This window comes from Suricata suricatta, chromosome 5 (assembly GCF_006229205.1).
Source record: "Suricata suricatta isolate VVHF042 chromosome 5, meerkat_22Aug2017_6uvM2_HiC, whole genome shotgun sequence".
NCBI lineage: Eukaryota > Metazoa > Chordata > Mammalia > Carnivora > Herpestidae > Suricata > Suricata suricatta.
Genome location: NC_043704.1, coordinates 68,613,110 through 68,633,404, shown reverse-complemented (window position 1 = coordinate 68,633,404; position 20,295 = coordinate 68,613,110). Strand labels below are relative to the sequence as shown.

The 20,295-nt window shown below is 40.3% G+C and overlaps 1 protein-coding gene across 2 annotated transcripts in view; it reads left to right on the top strand.

Annotated features, from left to right (window-relative positions):
* Nucleotides 1-20,295, top strand: part of HACD2 (3-hydroxyacyl-CoA dehydratase 2) — a 102,109-nt gene that overhangs the window by 58,517 nt on the left and 23,297 nt on the right. For both annotated transcript variants that reach the window (XR_003908683.1, XM_029939460.1), the window contains exon 4: nucleotides 8,952-9,040. Coding sequence is in view for 1 of the 2 variants with exons in the window: in XM_029939460.1 (XP_029795320.1) it covers nucleotides 8,952-9,040 (89 nt within the window). In the remaining variant the exon portion in view is untranslated. The remainder of the gene's footprint in view (nucleotides 1-8,951; nucleotides 9,041-20,295) is intronic.

Sequence of the window (20,295 nt, the reverse complement as noted above, 5' to 3'; positions counted from 1 at the left end):
TTAGAATTATGTTTGGCTATATTTTAGTTTCAAGCAATATGTCTTAATTTTATTAAGGAAATTAGTATGGTCTCCATCTCCTTCTCTTTTTCCCTGACTCCCATTTTAAAATTATATTACTAACATACTATTGTGGTTTATAAGCATTTACCCTGTGTTCTATGACCATAATGACCATAATTGTGTAGTTTTAGCTTTATATTTGAATGGATTCATTGCCTCCTCTGAGCCCTTTGACCATGACTTCTCCATCCCTGAATTCTTTATTTTGATTCATCTCTTTTTGGGCTGGATTTCTGACAGCATGTGTTTCTTAAGAAGGTCAGCTATATAGGCATCATGTGGCAAGTTCTTTCATATTTGGTGACGTTTACCTTTTGTCAGTGACATCCTTGGCTGGGTAACATATTCTTGATCATACTTTCTTTCCTTCAGACTATTGTAATGTTGCTTTATAGTCTTCTAACACCGGATTTTGCTGTGGAGAAGTCTGAAGCCAGGCTGATTTTTTTTTTTTTTTTTACTACTCTGTAGGTAACTTGTTGATTTATTTATTTATTCATTTTATTATTATTTTGGGGGGTCTGGATCCCTGAAGTATTTTTGCAACCAAGTAATTTCTCAGTTTTTTTCATTAACTATCAGTTTTTCTGGAACATGGTGTAATCTTTCAGTACAAATTTAGTTCTTACATTTCTTGGATTATAAACCCTGAATACATTTTCTGTTCCATATATTGGGTTCTCTACTTTGGGGACAATTATCCTTGTGTTGGATTGCCTTTGTTTTCCATAATTACTATCTTCTTTCCAGTTGCTTTAAGATTTTACATTCTCCCTAGATGCAGTGCATGCTTTATTATTTTTTTCCTTGTGTTATGTTTGTATGGTTGCCATGCCTCTTCGTCTTTCTAAAGTGTGAGCAGCCCTATCCAGCCATTTTTTTTGCTCTGATATGAATGTTACCAAATTCTTCCTGGCTGCCTTTCTGCAGTGTTTAATATTCAGTTTTTTCCCCTGTGAGCTACAGTTCAGAACCAGTTTTCCTGTTACATATTTTTCTGCACACTGAAGGCATGGAGGTAGGGCTTAGAGGGCACGGATATTAAGACATAAAGTCTCAGTTATTAGAACAGTGTATATATGGGGCGCCTGGGTGGCTCAGTTTGTTAAGCATCCGACTTCGGCTCAGGTCATGCTCTCACGGTTCATGAGTTCAAGCCCCGCTTTGGGCTCTGTGTTGACAGCTTGGAGCCTGGAGCCCGTTTCGAATTCTGTGTCTTCCTCTCTCTCTGAACCCTCCCCTGCTCATGTTGTCTCTCTCTCTCAAAAATAAATAAAACATTTTTTTTAAAAAACCGTGTATATATGTATTGAAGAAAAAAGATCTTCAGGATATTTTTTAAGGAAAGAAAAGCAGAGTATAGAGCAAGGTATATAAAATGCTGCCATTATGTAAAAAGTTGGAAAAAAGGATCTATATAAATACATCCTAATACATTCACATACCTATTTGCTGTTATACACCTGAAATACATCTCTGGAGTGTTAGACAAGGAATTAATATTTGGTTGCCTATGAGAAAGGCTGAGTTGTAATAGGATGGGATTGGGAGGGAGATTTTTTTTTCTTTCTATCTTTGTATACTTTTAAAGTTTTGAACACTGCAAATGAATGACATTTAAAAACATGAGCTCTTCCTTCCCTTATGAGATAGAGTTGCTCCATGCTAGGATTCTGCCATTTCATCACAAGTGTGTCCCATTCCCACAGGGAACTTGGTGCCAGTCCCCCAGCTCAGTGTGGGGCTGGAAAGGCTTGGCCTCCCTGAGGCGGCTCCTGATTAGTCACATCCTCCACATCCCCGTCCCCTTCCAGCCTCCATGTCTGTCATACTCCGCGCAGAAATTTGTTTCTCTCCAAATCCGAGCCTGTTGGTGAAAATTCTCAAGATTGTGTTGATTCACCAATATCACTTTTGGGAGATGAGGATAGAGTAGGAGGTGTGCAATAGTCTTTCCTTTTTTGGCTCTAACTTTTAAAAATATATGGCATACAGTTGTTACCCATCCCTTTTTGGTTGCTACTGTTGGGTGTTGTTTTTGTTACTGAATATTGCTATATTTGGTTTAGTGGATTTGGTATTTGGGTAGGGAGATCCTGGTTTCACTTGCCATCATCTAATTTAATTTCTGGCACCAATTTTATGTCTCCTGCCTTGCTTTGGTCTGGCCTCCATTATGCGTGTCTTCCTTGATGATTGGCTCCTTTCCTGGTCATGGGCTCCAGCTGAACACTGTTCCGCTCTGCTCCCAACCTGCATCGGCTTGCCTATACCTGACTTTCAGTCCAGTCTTGGTCATAGGTAGCCAGTCTCCTAAGGCCGCTAACCTGGCCCATCTGGGGGCTGTACCCCGCAGGGTGGATTTCCAGTGCCGCCCACCTCCGTAGGACTCGGATTGTCCTCACAGCACCCTGGTTCTGGAGAATCAAACTGACTGCCAGATTCCCTTTATACAGCTTTTGCTTAACACACACCCAACACATATAAACACTTGTGTTTCTTTTAATCTGCTAATGTTTTGCTTCGAAAGTTCATTGCCCTTTCAACATAAATTCCCGTAATTATTTCTCAAGTTATAACCCCACCTTGCCAAAAATGTGCACTGCTGAGAGATATTTTTTCTTAAACAAGAAGTGGTCATGCCATTCTGCTGTTTACAAATGTTTAGTGGCCTCACATCACCTTCAGGCAAAAGTCCTAAAATTAAGACCTCTCCCAAAGCAAATCAATTACAGCCTGAGGGTATAAATCATGAGCTTAGGGACATTGTCTCATTTACCATTATATCCCCAACAGTACTTGGCACAGAGTAGGGACTCCAAAAATATTTGGTGAATTCAATTAATGGATAATAGGTGCCTAGCAAGTCCTTTTTTTTTTTTTAAATGAATTTAGGCCTAGCAATGGCCTTCTTGTCTGAAAACAACCAATTTAATCAACAACCAAAAATCTGCAGTTTAGATCATGTTAACATGCTATGTCATGTGTTCAAATAAGAGATAAGGGCATAGTAAATGCAGTCGCATTGGGATTGACTTCAAGAAGTCTAGAAAAGAAAGAGGATCTGGTCTGTCTATACAAGAATTTGTGATAACTTCTGCATAAAATGTAATAGTATATACTTCAGATTTGGCTTGAAATTTTGACTACTACATGGAAAAGAACAGCTGAGAGGGGCACCTGGGGACTCAGTTGAGCTTGTGACTTCAGCTAAGGTCATGATCTCACGGTTCATGGGTTCAGCCCCAGGTTGGGCTTTGCACTGGCAGTGTGGAGCCTGCTTCTCTTTCTCTCTGTCCCTCCCCCGCCTCGTGCACATGCATGTGCTCTCTCTCTCTCTCTCTCTCAAAAATAAATAAACAGTTTACAAAAAGGGCAACTGAGAATGTAATATTGTATGTTAACTATACTAAAATTAAAATAGTAAAAGGAAAAAGGGCAATTAAGTAACAGAACTATCATTGGAGAAAAGTAAATATTTCTTAGCACTGGTTTCTAAAACATTTCCCACCTAAGGCTTTATGTAAGGGGCATTGAATGATAGAGTGTATATTATACTAATGCATACCATTCCTACAGCAAATACTGACTTTTTTAAATGTTCCTCATGAAATCCAGCTAATAATAACTATAAGCCCGACTCAGTGATATCAGTTCTGTTCAGAGCAAAGATGATATGGTCCATCTATGTGGCCTTCTGTGGTCGGTCTGGCTTCACTCCATGGGTAAACTTGGAGCCCCTGGCCTTCAGATGGTATTCCTCGTATAGGGCTTCCTTCTTGCTGCTGGCCTTTTGACTGGTTCAGGAGAGCAGGCATTTTGAGGTTGGGCTGTCTGGCTGGGACCAAAACTTCTGTTTGCTAGGTAACTGGTTGAGGTAGGTTCATGCGCCATAGAAACCAAGTGAGAGTTGGTGTGAATGACATCATTTGGGGGAAATTCAGGTGCCTAAATAGGCAGTTTCCTGAATAGGGAGTTTAGGAGCACCAGCTAGCAGAGCCAGAAACATCTCTGTATCTGCATCAAATCAGAAAGCATTGATCAGCTTTTTTATTCCTTAATTTACTAAGATTTAAATTTACTATTGAGGGTAGGCTAAAGCAGCCATGTTTCTTTGCTGCTGGTGGGAGTGTATATTGATACAAACATTTTGGAAAGCAATTTGGCAATATATTTCAAGAGCCTTAAAGGAATTCATAGCATTTGACCTAGTAGTTCTACTTCTGGGAACCATCCCAAGGAAATAATCCTTTAAAAAAAAGGTTCTAAACCCCAGAAATTTTTAAGTATTATTTGTAATAATTCATTACTTCATTTATAATATCAAGGAATTAGAGCAATTTAAATGTCTGACAGAGGGAGAGTGGATAAACAAATATATTCTATTCAAAGGAAGATTATAACTCAAGTTAAAATATTTTGGAGAATATGTTACAAGAAAATTTCTTAAAATGTTAAGTAAGAAGCAAATTACAAAGAGTATAAATAATAGAAGTTGAACTGTATTTAAAAATACACTTAGGGGCACCTGAGTGGTTCAGTCGGTTAAGTGTCCTACTTCAGATCAGGTCATGGTCTCATGGTTCGTGAGCTTGAGCCGTGCCTTGGGCTCTGTGCTGACAGGTTGGAGCCAGGAGCCTGCTGCAGATTCCATGTCTCCCTTTCTCTCCACCCCTCCCTCACTCACACTCTGTTCTCGCTCTCTTGCTCTCACTCTCTCTCTCTCTCAAAAATAAATAAACATTAAAATTTTAAAATAAAATAATAAAAAATATCTTAGAAGAAAAGACTGGTGGGAAATGTACCTAGGAATAAATATTTTTGGTTATTTAAACTTACTTTTGAGAAAAACAATCTGATAATTTTTGAGTAGCACTTTCAAAGGGAAGACCTATGTAAATCTTTGTATTCTCTAGGAAAGGGAACTCTATGGTAAAGAAGGGGTAATTAATTATATCCAGGTTCTACTAAATTTCAGTATTCACCGCTCAGAGCATCCAGATCCATCTGTTGAAGCCGCACTTACTAATAACCATTCTGATTTCCACAGCAGGAAAAAAGTGCCCCCAGATGAGGGTCTCTGAAATCCCAACCATTCAGTTATTACAGAGGTTGAGTTTCTCTTATAAGTGAATAAAATGACATTTTGGTTTAATAACTAGGCTCTTATGAATTTGATTAGTCTTGAGTCAATCTCCTAAAACCTTGATTTTCACTTGTGAATGGGATAAAATTTGGTTTTGAACTTGGAAATCTGAGTTCTAGATCCTGGACTTCTTGATTCCCACCAAAATACAGCAGCAACCCTGGAGCACTTTTCAAACCATTAGCAGTCCAGCCCAAGAAAGAGCAGAAATGAAAGCGAAAATAATATTTTTATGCGATGAGCTAGTCTTTGAGTTAAGAAAACAAACTAGAAATATTGGTCTTTCCATGAGCAGCAAATGCTTAATAACTCATTTAGGGAAGCCTTCGATTACGGATCTTCTTTAGTTCTTCTGGCAATGCAAGCAGTAATATATAATCTGGCTAAGTATATTCACTTAATGTTTGTCTCACTAATTAACTTCTTTAGCAGTGTTACATATTATATCACCAGGCTTTGCACTTAATTCACACATTTTTTAATAACAGCTTTATTCATATAATAATTCACATATACAATTCCCCCACCTAGAGTATACAACTCAGTGTTCGCACAGTTGTGCAACCCTTACCAGAGTCAATTTTAGAACCTTCTCATTACTGCCGAAAGAAATCCAATACCCATCAGCAGTCACTCCCAGTTTCCTTCCTAACCTTCTAGCCCAAGGGAGCCACTAATCTACTTTCAGTCTCTATAGTTTGTCTATTGTAGACTTTTCATATAAACTGAATCATGTAACATGTGGTCTTTTGTCACTGGCTTCATAATTCAGCATGTATTCAAAACTCATCAATATTATAATATGTATCAGTACTTCATTTCTTTTTATTTATTATTCATTATTTTTACTTTTATTTACTTTATTTCTAATGTTCCATTGTAAAGCCCTACCACATTCTATTTATCCATTCATCTGCTGTTGGACATTTTTATTGTTTCCAATTTAGGGCCAATATGAATACCACTCTGAACATTCTGTGCAAGTGTTTGTGTGGGCATATTTTTTTTATTTTTCTTGGGTATGTACACAGCTGGGAGTAGAACTGATGACTTATATGGTAATTCCATATTTAACATTTTGAGGTACCGGCACATTGTTCATTGTCCAGAGAAGTTGCACCATTTTATAATCCTGTTGGCAGTGTACGAGGGTCCCATTATCACCACATCCTTATCAAAATTTGTTACTCTCTGTCATAATGCATCTGATGATTATAACCATCCTAGTGAAGTATATATGTCATTATGATTTTGATTTGTATTTCTCTGTTGAGTAATGATTTGAGCATCTTTTCATGTCTTTATCATCCACTTGCTTATCTTCTTTGGAGAAATATCTATTCAAATTCTTTCCCCATTTTTTAATTGGGTTCTCTTATTGTTGAATTGTAAGAATCATTTTGGATATAAGTTCTTTATTATATACAATTCATGGGTATTTTCTTCAATCTGTGGATTCTCTTATCACTTTATTGTTGGTATCCTTTGAAGCACACAAAATTATTATGAAATTCAATTTATTTTTTCTTGTGCTTTTAGTGTCATTGTCTAATCCAAGATCACAAAGATTCACATTTATTTTTTTCTTCTAAGAGTTTTACTGTTTTAACTCTTGCACTGAGGTCTTTGATCCATTTTGAGTTAATTTCTTTATATATGGCATAAGGAAGTGTTCTCACTTTATTTTTTGTTTTTTAATTTTGTATTTATATTTTTACTTTTTATCAAATTGTCCCAGCACCATTTATTGAAAAGATAGTTATTTTTCCATTGAATTGTCTTGGCATACTTGTTGAAAATCAAGAATTATAGATGAGAAGGTTTATTTCTAGACTCTCAACTCTGTTCTATTAGGCTACATGTCCATATCTTTATATTTTTTTCATTCATTCTACAAAGATTTAGCATCTTTATATGGCAAACATTGTTGACATGTCCATGTCCTACCTTTTGGAAACTAAACCATTCCTCTTCAAAGCCCAAATCTTCTATAAGATACTCATCCTAATAGGATATAGTATCTCTTTTTCTTAGTGAGTTGTGAGATGATTTCCTTCCATAGCTACACCCATAGAGACAATTTTATCTGTGATTTGTACACAGAGTTTTGGCAAGTTGTTGTGTGTTTTATAAATGTTCAGAAGTCCGAGTGTGTTTTAGAAGGCTTAGAAGAATGAAAATTTGTTTGGGATGGTCCGTTGGATATAATGAAGATGAACTAGTTTTATTTTAATTATTTTAGTGTTTAATAAAAGAGAGAGAGAGAGAGGGAGGGAGAGAGAGAGAGAGAGAACATGCACATGAGTGGTGGAGGGGCAGAGAGAGAGGGTGACAGAGAATCCCAAGCAGGCTCCACGCTGTCAGCACAAAGCCCAGTATGGGACTAGAACACACTGTGAGATCATGACTTGAGCTGAAGTTGAATGCCCAACTGACTGAGCCACCCAGGTACCCCAAAGATGGGTTAGTTTTAGAGTTAAAGGAGGATCTGCAGCCATAATGAGGGTTCCTGACAGGTGTCGGGTGGCCCATGTGCAACTTGAAAGGTGCGGAAAGTTGGTAAGTCTAGTTGCTGCTATCAGGCCAGAGAAATGGCAGAGGTGAGGGTGGAGGAGCTGCTGGATTGAGTACCCATATTTCTGTTTCCAATTTTAATTTAAAAAATTTTTTTATTTTAATTTTTTAAGTGTTCATTTATTTTTGAGAGAGAGACAGAACATGAATGGGGAAGGGGCAGAGAGAAGAGACACAGAATCCAAAGCAAGTTTCAGACTGAGCTGTTAGCACAGAGCCTGATGCGGGGCTCCAACTCATGAACTGTGAGATCATGACCTGAACTGAAGTCGGACGCCCAACCAACTGAGCCACCCAGGCGCCCCCTCAGATTGTATTTTAGAATGGCAATTCTTTGTCAGTATAGGGTTACAACAAGAAAATGAGGCTTACAGATAATAGCTTATTGCTGGGTCTCAGATGACCTCAAGGAGACAAGAGTTTTTTTGTAATGGTGGTGGCTGGTCTTTCTATAGGGGTTGTGGTTGTAAGAACTGGGGGAAAGCCAAAGAAATGTAAACTTAGGAGAATCTAATGATTAAAATAACTAAAGATGATTCTGGTGTTATAACTTTCAGACTTTGGAAGGATAATTGTACCAATGCTTACTGTAATGAACAAGGTGAGGAGGAATGGATTATAGAGATTGTAAACTTTGATTCTGGTATGCTTATTGGCAAAATATTTGAGTGAATTATAGAAGGTAACCATTAGATAGTACAGTATCTAATACAGTATGGACAGTGTATACAATATCAGGAGTTGCTAACATTCATTAGATATAAATACAGTTGATTTCCCTTCTGTTCATTTTTGAAACCAATATTATAAGATGACCTTTCCATGTCTAATATTAGAGGTTAAGCAATGGTTGTGTTTTCTCTATGTTGTAAGTATAAAATACATTACACTTGGGCAGTAATTTTTGACAGGCTTGAGGATGGTACCTAGATTCCATGGTATGCTATTGCCATTAACAATATTGTTTTGGGGGGGGGAGGAGTAGTATTGTCTTGTAGGGAAAAAGTTTTTAATATTGAAAAACAGTTTATATGCCAATATAGATAAGTTTCAGTTGCTCAAGATGATTTTATGTCTAAATATTAAAATTGAATGTTTCAGAAAATTTATTACATGTTGAAACTTAGTACAGTATACATTTATTTACCCATCCTAAAATATCTTTCAGGAATTGTTCCATCTTCTGTTGTCCTGACTTCTTTCCAGGTGATGTCAAGAGTTTTTCTAATATGGGCAGTAACACATAGCGTCAAAGAGGTAAGTGTTTATGTAGACTAAAATAAAGTAATATCAGCACTAACAAATGCTAGTCAACTTTTCTCTCTCACATGTTATGGCTAAAGATGGAACTTTAGGTCATGTCAGTATAGCCCAAATAAAATTCATATATTCAGTAGCAGTTGGGTTACTGGTGGCAAACACAGTCCAAATATGCAGTGTAATTAAAGAAAAGACTGGCTAAATGATAAAGTCCTGCAGTCTTACTTCCCATAGAGATTCAGATGATGCAGATGTGGTCTACAACTCCATTATATTTTGGGAGTGTCTTGTTTGTATCCAGCACACTAAACCGGACATCTGCAACCTTATAGTGAGACTGTTGGGGGAATACGGGATATTAATTCATTCCAGAGCACTGCTCTGTATAGGATGAGAAGAAACAAACTTGTTTCTACCCCGCCCACCAGGATTAATGGGATTCCCAGTGTGCCGTCTGTAGTGGTTCTGGAAGGGGAGTGCCCTGAGTACCCAGCAGGCCCAGGGAGGCTGGGAGAAAGCCCATTACCACTGATGTGACCCCACAACTACACTTGCAGTTTATGGTATTGGAGAAGGGAATTCTTTTTCTGGGGACTTTTTAAAAGTCCATTGTTTCTTGCTAACATCGTCTTCAGGTCAAGTTCCTGTAGCCACTAGGAGGATTCATTTTCAGTTTTTCAGTCTCAGTAACCTAGCACCAGCATTATTGGAATCTTTGGGGTTCATGAAATGTGCTTCTCCATTAGCATTATTCTGATGTTTTCTTTGTCTTCTATTCTTCTAAAATCCCTGTCAAAACATTTTGGTTTTCAGGATTTATTTTGACAGTTTCATTTGTATTTCCACTAGTGAGGGGTCTTTTTTTTTAACTTTTATTTTTTTTTAACTTTTCTGTATGATATACATACAGAAAAATGCACATGGCTAATGAATTTTTAACCAAAGCTGATTAAGCTATTATCTTTGTTACATTCTCTGAAATTTGCAAATCCAAAGGCTTTCTTTTAACCTCTCTCACTTCTTGAAGATGTCTAAACTCTATATGCAAGAAGAATGTAAAAACAATCACATACTTTTTAAAAATCCCAATCAGTTAATATACAGTGTTCTATTAGTTTCAGGTACAATATAGTGATTCATCAGTTCTGTGCATTATCCAGTGTTCATCATGATGAGTTTGCTTTTAACCCCCTTCACCTCTTTCACCCATTCCCCTTTCATAATGATCTGTTTGTTCTCTATGGTCAAGAGTCTGGTTTGGGGGGACACCTGGGTGGCTCAGTCGTTTTAAGTGGCAGACTTCGGCTCAGGTCATGATCTCATGGTTTGTGAGTTCGAGCCCCGCATCAGGCTCTCTACTCTTAAACCAGAATCTGCTTGGGATCCTCTGTGTCCCTCTCTCTCTCAAAACTAAGCAAACATTTTAGTATATGTGCTCCCGAAGCAAGCACCTAAACCAACATTTAAAGAAAATTTTAAAGAGTCTGAGTTTTGGTTTGTCCCTTTTTTCATTGTTTAATACTTTTTAAAAAGCGATCACATTTCTTTAAAAGAAAAACTGGCAAGTAAATCCTGATGTAGCAGATTGCCCTTTGTTCTCACTCTGATTTGTTTACAGAGTGAGGAAAAGTTACTTGATTTATAATACCATGGAACCTTTTCATTCATTTCAGTGTTCTTTCTACAAATCATCTTTAACTGATATTCCTTCCTTCCTTATGTATTTACAGTATTTGTTTTAATGAACAACTTATTAACTTCCCAAGAGTCTCAAGTGACCTAAAATTTCTTTCTACGAGGAATTTAGCTACATTCTTAAATAGGTAATTATGTAGTTGCAGTAATTAAATGTTAGGTACGTAAAGACAGTACTGTCAGCTACGGCGTGTGTGATCACTTTGCCCATCCAGTCAGATATTAATTGTTCAGGTGCCAGAGCCCTAGCTGATAGATTATTTATAACCTCAGTGATCACTCTTCTCCTTAATAGCCTGCTGGCAAAGGCGGCTACAGGTAAATCTAAAATGCTTATACTTCAGGTCAAGCAGTTGTTAGCTGTCTCACTATCAGCAACACTTGCCAGAGTTTCCTGAGGGATCATTAAGACTGCTTGGTTTAAGGTGCACGGCCCTGGCCGTTGTCCTCAGTAAGCATGCCGCTTGACTGATGCACAGATTTGACAGTGGCAGATGGTTTCCCACACATGTCATATTTGAACTTTACAGGAAGTTATATACTTGTTACAGTTGCATATTCAAAGTTGTTTCTCTACAGCCAGACTTACCAGTTTCCACTCTCACTGGCATATTAAGAACATGGTATAATAAATTTTGTTGTCTTACTGCCACCTGTTGGGTCCTCTTCTTTTCACATAACCCTTACTAGTTGACTTGCTTCTTTCTCACATAAGTAGGAATCCGTGCTTCTGCTATTTGGGGATCATAGTTCCTTTCTTCTTCCCCCTTTTTTTGAACAAAACTGCTTCATTATTTTGTTTATACAGTAGATCCCCTCCCGGCCCACCCCACGTCATGGATAGCTAACTTAGCGAGCCTGTTGCTATGGCATTTCAGCAGCCAGTCTGCTGTCTGTCACCTGTTCCTCAAGCCTCTGCTCGGGGCCAAACGTGGTTTTTCCTGCCTTAGACTTTCATATTAGCGGCCATTCACTTTGTTCTGTACAATGTTACTTATGGCTTCCCTGCTAAACATCCATTCTTCTGTTTCCTGAAACATCTTTAAAATATACTTGGGTGCCTAGGTGGCTCAGTCAGTTGGGCATCCAGCTTTGATTCAGGTCATGATCTCACAAGTTCACGAGCTTGAGTCCCACATTGGGCTTGCTGCTGTCAGCACAGGGCCTGCCTCAGACCCTCTGTCCCCCTCTCTCTCTGCTCCTCCTCTGCTCATGTGCTCTCTCTCAAAAATAAATAAACATTTAAAAAAAAATACATTCTCATTTTCCTTATATTCAACTCTTTACTTTAATGGTGGGAACCACATAACTAACATGTAAGGAAATTTATGTCAGAAATAACCACTTAATATATATCTCCGAACACCTGGGTGGCTTAGTCGGTTAAGCATCTGACTTCAGCTCAGGTCATGATCTCACTGACCATGGTTTCAAGCCCCGCATCGGGCTCTGTGCTAACAGCTCAGAGCCTGGAACCTGATTCAGAATCTGTGTCTCCCTCTCTCTGCCCTCTTGCCATTTGTGCTCTGTGTCTCCATCTCTCTCAAAGATAAACAAACATTTAAAAAAATTTCTTTAAATAATATATATCTCCCTTTGTCATAGTCATGTTCAAATTCTTTCCATACTGCTCTACTTTGATTCTCAGTTTCTCTTTACATCCAGTTCCCCTGTAAAGTGGACAAGAGGGGTGCCTGGGTGGCTCAGTCGGTTAAGTCAGCTTCAGCTCAGGTCATGATCTCACAATTCGTGAGTTTGAGCCTCATGACAGATTCTGCACTGACAGTGCAGAGCCTCCTTGGGATTCTCTGCCTCCTTCTCTCTCTGCCCCTCCCTCCCTCTCTCTTTCAAAAATAAACATTTGTTTAATGTTTTTTATTTATTTTTGAGATACAGAAAGAGACAGCATGAGCAGGGGAAGGTGAGAAAGAGAGAAGAAGACACAGAATATGAAGCAGGCTCCAGGCTCTGAGCTGTCAGCACAGAGCCCAATGCGGGGCTCGAACCCTAGAACTGTGAGATCATGACCTGAGCCGAAGCCAGACGCTCAACCAGCTGAGCCGTCCAGGCGCCCCAAAAATAATAAACATTTTTAAAAATAAAGTGGACAAGCGTTCTTCATGTTCATAGCGTCCCAAAAGTAGCTCAGCTGAGCCCCAGATTCCTAGATACACAAACAGGCCACTGTCCCTTTTCCTGACCCAGCCCTCTTTGAAGAAGCCACACCAGATCTCCATCTGAGTTCTCAGTGTGAGATCAGTGTGTTCTGGAAGCAGAAGTCCCTCATCACTAACATGGAGTCTGACTTTGGCTTTAGCCCAAGTGTAATGAATACCCTCCACGGTCTGCTAGGGATAGTTTGCATAGAATAAAACTATACCCTGGAGCGCCGAGCCTCTTTTCTTTCTCCCTTACCCTCTGCCACCATTGGAGAAAGGGATGTTTTCCTGCATTCTTCTGGAATGTTCTGTGAGTTCTGATTTTACCAGTCAGCTGTTTCTCACCTCTTTCTGGCATGCTACTAGGCTTTGTGACACTTAAACTGCCATTCTTGCCAACTTCTCAGTGAGATGCTTACAAAAAGCTTGTAATCAATGTTTCTTTTTTTTTAATGTTTTATTTATTTTTGATACAGAGAGAGACAGAGCATGAGAGGGGGAAGGGCAGAGAGAGAGAAGGAGACACAGAACCGAAAGCAGGCTCCAGGCTCTGAGCTAGCTGTCAGCACAGAGCCTGACGTGGGGCTTGAACCCACGAATGTGAGATCTGACCTGAGCTGAAGCCAGAGGCTTAACCGACTGAGCCACCCAGGCGCCCCATGTAATCAGTGTTTAAGAAACTTAGTAGCCTCCAGGTTTTCATCATTGTACTGATCTTTGTTTGATGCATTACAGTTTACAGAGGGCATTGTTAAGATAAATTGTGATCATTCACTCTTGACAGCCATCCCTTGAGATAGGTTGTAGCCTCCAATTAGAGTTTGGAAGCTAGACAGGCAAAGTGAGTGTCACATATCCAACATATGGCAGAGTTGGGAATGGACTTCTGACTCCAAGGTCTTCCTACAGTATCAGAGCTTCCTTCTCATGGTTTAAATTGTGGTGTGAACACAATCTTATTCTGTGTGCAGACTATGCTTTCTCTATCTCATATGGAATGGAAAACCCCCATCTCGGACCCAGAAACACAGGCCTCTTCGGCAGCTCTGTCATGGCACGTGCATCCGCTGAGGGGGTGCTCAGTCCAATCATCCGTATGGGAAGCGGAACCATGAGCTTGGCCCCTGGGTGCTCGTCTGCGGCACTTTGCTCGCTTGCTCCTCTGTTGTTTCAGTGCTGCAGTGGCTCTGTGATGAGTCCCTCTAACTAACTAAACTTTCTTCTTGGAAGTTCCAGGACTGGGCACCTGGGTGGCTCAGTTGGGTAGGTGTCCGACTCTTGATTCCGGCTCAGGTCATGAAAGGCTAGCTTCAGGGTTTGTGAATTTGAGCCCAGTGTCAGGCTCTAACAGTGAGGAGCCTGGTTGGGATTCTCTCTCTGCCCCTCCCCCACTCATGCTCGCTTGCTTGCTCTCAAAAATAAACTTTTAAAAAGGTTTCAAGACTGCTTTTCTGTTGGTATTTATGGACTGTTTGGAACAGAATTACCCAGAAAGTCTATTAAAAATGCACACTCCGTTGGGTACCTGGGTGGCTCACTCAGTTAAGTGTCCAACTCTTAATTTTCGCCCAGGTCGTGATCTTAAGGTCATGAGATTGAGCCCTGTGTCAGGCTCCACATTCACAGCACAGAGCCTGCTTGGGATTCTCTCACACTCTCTCTCTGCCCCTCCCCTTGTGCACATGTGCATTCTCTTTCTCTCTCTCAAATGAATAAACTTAAAAAAAAAATAAAAAGGCACATTCCAAGTCCCACTGCACATTTGATACAGAATCTCTAGGAGTGAAGCCAGAGGCTCATCATTGTTATTAAGCTCAGATAATTTTGCAAATTCTAAGGTTGAAGAAGCACTCTAAGGTACTTTTTGTTGTGCTCTAATTTTAATTGACCTCTTTTATTTTTTTAATTTTATTTTTAAGTATTCTCTACACCCAACGTGGAGCTTGAACTCACAGCCCCAAGAGGAAGAGTTGCAGGCTCCACCTACTGAGCCATCCAAACACCCCTGACCTTCTCTTTTCTTGATTTTCCTTCATATTTCTACTTACTTTACTTGAAGCCTAACCAGATCTTAAAGAGTGAAAGCCCTAGGCTTCCCCCACACTGCTAAGTAACGGCACTGTGGAGTTTCTGGTGCCTTCTCCAAAATCCAGTGTCTGCTGAGTTGAGGTTCGTGTGCATGTAGGAAGCAGCTTGAGAGGCCCACCTTGAAGGCAGAGAAAGGTGAGAAGGCCTAGCACTGAAGAAGCTAAACTAACTCCCATTGGTTTGTTTTTAAGGGAGGAGATAAGGAATTCAACGGCTTCACTTTGGGGTGGGTTCTGGGAAGGGCCGTGGCCTGGGCCTGGGCCTGTCGTGCTGCCTGGCCACAGCCACCAGGCAGGTCATCTGGGGAGTCATTCACACCAGAAGAAGTACTGTGCAAACACACGAAACACTCTTCCTGGGATTTATCAAGAAATGTCACCTTCTTTGAACAGTTTTATTATTTTCTAGGTAATTGGAACTCAGTAGTCTAGAACTGGGAGGCTTAGCACCCGTACATGGTGTGAGGGGTTGATAAGTGTTGACTGTGACACTTCTCCTGCAGTTGATGACAGAGTACTTCAACATTCTGGGCCTTGTTTTTCTCCTCGGTAATACAAATATCACCCCTGCAGATATGAGGTCATGGAGTTTTTGTGAAGATGAAGTGAAGAGTTTGTGAAAACAAACAGCGGTATTCAGAAACCAAGATCTCGAGCATCAGCTTTTGCTGAACAGCTTCTGAAAGCCGTTAGAAAGCTGTTTCACCTCAGAGGAATGCTCCTTCTTTCCTCGATGAATGCTTTCCTTTTCTTCCCCTTCTCTTCTCCTCCACTCTGGCGGAAGCTAAAATACTAAGTAAAGTACCACCCTGACACCCACACTGCTTATCCTATTTTTGGTTGCGTTACAGGTTTTTCTTTTCCGCTGGGTCCTCTGCTGGGTTGCAGCATGCGCCCGCTCTCAGTCACCTCGCGAGGCTGCTTCTCCTGCTAGTGTGTTTCCTGTGGCTGCACAGGCTTCGTATTGTCCCTAATGGCCATCTGTGCACACAGTGCTTTCCATGAGACGGGAAATCAGATGAGGACCCCCATCAATCAGATGAGGACCTGAGGTGCCTTGTCTGGGGCACTCTTGGTTCTCTGCTTAGACCAGAGCCATGCCACTCTGGCTTCTAGCACAGCACCCTTTCCACGGTGACATTTCATCTTAGCAAAGGCCATTGGGATGCATTCAGTATCTGTTGCCCCCGTGAATGCTGACTGTCTCAGATCCTCCACCCAATTTCATCTTCCCTTACTTTCTATTTTAAATATTTCTGTAGGTGGATTTGCATCACCTTCACTTTTAAAATTAGCACCTCTCTTAAAGGTAGAAAATCTCATTATTATTTGATTGTTAATCAGACACTGTCAAACTTTAGACAACTCCTAGATGAACTATATTGTCACTTCCACATCTGTTAATAATGGACACCTAAAGATAGTGTTACTTTACTCGTAGTTAGATGGTTCATTCTGCCATTGCCTATACTTAGCATAGGTGATTCTGGCACCTTCAAATTGCCTACTTTTCTCTCCATGTTTTTCTGCCTGTCTCCTTCCAACGTTTTCTTGAGCTGAGTATAAAGATTTTTATTTCAGGGGCGCCTGGGTGGCTCAGTTGGTTAAGTGGCCGACTTCGGCTCAGGTCATGATCTCACGGTTTGTGGATTCGAGCCCCACGTCGGGCTCTGTGCTGACAGCTCAGAGCCTGGAGCCTGCTTCAGATTCTGTGTCTCCTTCTCTCTCTGCCCTTCCCTTGCTCATGCTCTGTCTCTCTATGTCTCTCAATAATAAATTTAAAAAACATTATAAAAAGTAAGTCAGTTGTGTTATAAGAGGAAACAATCAAACATCTTAAACCATGCAGACCAGAATCACCAGCACATCCTACAAAACATAGCCCTTTTTCTCAATTAATTGTTGAATAGGTTCCAAGTGCAACAAAATCAGGAAATCGGTTTCATCTGTCTTTAATGTTAATCTTTTTCTCCTCTGGGCTCTCCTCCCCATGGTGACCCTGCCTCACAGACACCCCTGCACTTGAAGCTTCTCAGGACCTTTTCTTCTGCTCTCTTACCCTCAGGGCTAACTCGGACATCTACCATTCCCACTTGTCAAATCCAGCCTGAGAGGGAACAGTTATATTAGGCAAATGCCCCGGAAGGCTGCATAGTTATTTTCATTAGGGGCGATCTCACTTAGGGAAGAAGGGGTGGGGGCCAGATCTGCCTCAGCCTACCCCATTGCAGACTGTCCTGGAGATGCTCAATCCTTTCCAGCTTGAGCAGTGTTGGCTTCTTCCTTTTCCTCTACCTCAGAGCTTCCAGGTCTTAGGTTTTCCAGTGCATTTACAGTCAGTCTTTTTATATGTTATGCTAAAGTCCCCTTCCCCCTTGTAAGCGATGTTTTGGATGCATTGGTGGGGTCACCTACATTGCTCCTATTTTTTCATAATGAAATTTCTGATAAAGAAACTTATGTTCCTGGAATGCACCATCTTCAAGCATAAGACATTTCTATACTATTGGGTAGTATCTTAATCTTTGTATTGCTGCTTATTACAAATAGGAGGAAGCTTGTTTAGAGCCAAATCTGGTTACTTGCAGCCCTGAGATTAACAAAGATGCTTGACTTTTGACATTAGGAAACTGTCATGGAGAAGGAATGAGAGTGAAGGAAGGAAAAATGGTCACCTTGGGTGTGAAATAGTAGTTGCCCAAATAAGCGCACAAGGTTGATGGCCTGGAGCTCATGTGGTTTCAGCTTTGGTCACATAGCATCAGTTTGCATTAAGGAATAACACGGGGAAGCACACAGAAGCGTGCTGCAGAGTTGTACTGTCCGTGGACAGTCTCCAGGAAGTGAGTTCTGGCATTCAAACCGGTTCTCATCCATGGTTTGAAAATGAAATGCAGTAAGGTACTACTTTAGATTCTTTACTCCAAGCCAAAAAAAGGTAACTTTTTGGTTACCAACATTTTTCTTTTGGCTATTTCCTCTTTCCCAGCACTGTCTAGTAGAACTTTCTGCAGTAGTGGAAATGCTCTGTCTGCACTGTTCAGTACAGGAGCTACTAGCCATATGTGAGCACATTGAACCCTTGAAGTAAGGTTAGTATGACTGAGAAACTGAATTTTAATTTAAATAGCTACCTGTGATTGGAGGTTACCGTATTAGTGCAGCTGTAGATGTTCAGTGTAATATCATTTACCATTCTCTTGATTTCAGTCACTTTCATATATTTGATCTCATATGTACATGACTGTGTGGTATTTACTTTTTATTTATTTATTTAAATTTTTTTTTTATGTCTTTATTTTATTTTGAGAGAAAGAGAGCAAGCAGGGGAGAGACAGAGAGTGAAAAACACAGAATCTGCAGCAGATTTCAGGTTCTGAGCTGTCAGCACAGAGCCCCATGTGGGGCATGAGCCCAAAGTCAGCCGCCCAACCGGCTGAGCCACCCAGGCGTAGGCTCTGAGATCGAGAGTCCCGTGCCCTCCCAACCAAGCCAGACCGGGCCAGCTAGGCAGTCCTAACTGTATGACTTAAAAAAAAAATAGATGAAAGAAATTTATATGAAATACTTGGTATGCTTTGTTCTTCAGATCCAGGGATTTTTTTTTTTTTTTAACACTTGGGATAAATTGTTAACAAAAATCCTGCTTGCAGATGAGGGAAGCAGCGTGGCGGTGTTTCTGTTGCAGAGGCAGCAGTAGATTAGCCGGGGAGGTAGAAGGCCGTGCGAGCCCCACCTCTCAGAAGCCTGCAGCCTCGCCCCTGCAGTGGGTTCGCCCGTGATAACACGCCTCAGGTTTGCCCTTTGAAGCCATTTCACAAGCCCTTTCTATTCTATTTGAGGTTAAGGGTGCCATAGAAGTACAGTCAACCTCATCATCCCAATGAGCTCGAAAATTCTCATTTTATACTCTAAAAGTGAGATGACTGGCATGCATCGTGAGCCTTGCTAGAATATGTCAGCAAAGTCAAGGAAAGTTAAAAATTGTTACCTATAAATTGCTTTTAAACAGGTGTGTTCCACAGTACAATGAGTGGCACTTTTAAAGCATTGATTAATATTCATTTGAAAACTTTTAATATGTGGGAGTAGGAGCTATCTCTTAAATTACCTTCTCCTTTGTCAAATTGGTCTTTTATATACTGTAGCTTTTGCAGTATAACTTTATTTTTAAGCATGAATATGGAGTATGAGATAGTTTAATTAAAAACCTATAAATTGACAAGAATTTATTCAGTACATTCAGCCTTCTGACAGCTGGGCAGAGAATGCAGCAGTTTACTGGTCTCCTTGGGAATCTTGACGGTGGGGCAGCCTGAAGAAACCACCCCTACCCCCTGTCCCTGTGAAATATGTATAGAACAGAGTTTAGTTTCTTCAAGGAAGAAGGACCGATAACATTTTATACTTATTAATTTCAAGAAGCCCTAGATAGTCAGGCCCCTCTCATTACAAGCTGTGATGCATCACTGATAAAATAAAGCATAAGTTGTCTGCATTTTCCAGAGAGAGGATCCTTTTCAAGTCTGAAGTGAAACCCTGGTGCACTGCGGGAATTTGTAAGATGGGACTTGATGTATGTGTGCGGATGTGTGTGGGTGCATGCTGAGGGTGTGCTTTGCATTTTAGAAGGAGGGGAGAACTAATTACCAGGCTTGATGCATTAAAGACTTAACTTTTTTTCCTTCAGATTGCTGCCATAAACGTTTGACTTAACAAGAGTTTTGGCATCTTCTCCCTTTTACTTTATTTTACTCTGGCAAAAAAAAAAAAAGACCAGAATAGCCAAAACCTTGAAAATTGTCTTTCTCTTCTGTGTTCCGCATTTGGTGCTGGATTGTTAGGTCAGCTTCAGAAAATCTTTTGTTGAGGTCACTGCCTCCCAGGAAACTGTTCAAAGCCTCAAGTGTACAAGCTAATCAAGCTAACCATTCTTTTAAAATAATATTTATACTTTTTAAAACTTCGGCTCTTAAGAATGTTACATTTGCGTAGCGTTCTGTGACCTGTGCAGAGGTTATGAACTGGCTGCAGAGGTCTGTCCCACAGGTGGGGCTAAAGAGAAAGTTCAAGAAAAACCTAGGGGCTGGAGGGTGTCTCATCTCACAAGAGCCACAGTGTTCAGCTCAGCTAGTGATTGCCAAGTGGATCCAGTGTTGTGCAATATGGATTTTTACAGAAAGGTAGAAATCTAGATTATTTTTTATGTGGAATTTCCCAGCTTTAAAAACTAGCTCAAATATTCTTAAAACACGGTACAAGGCCAAACAGAGCATCTGTGGTCCAGGACTGTGGACTACCATTTCAATAT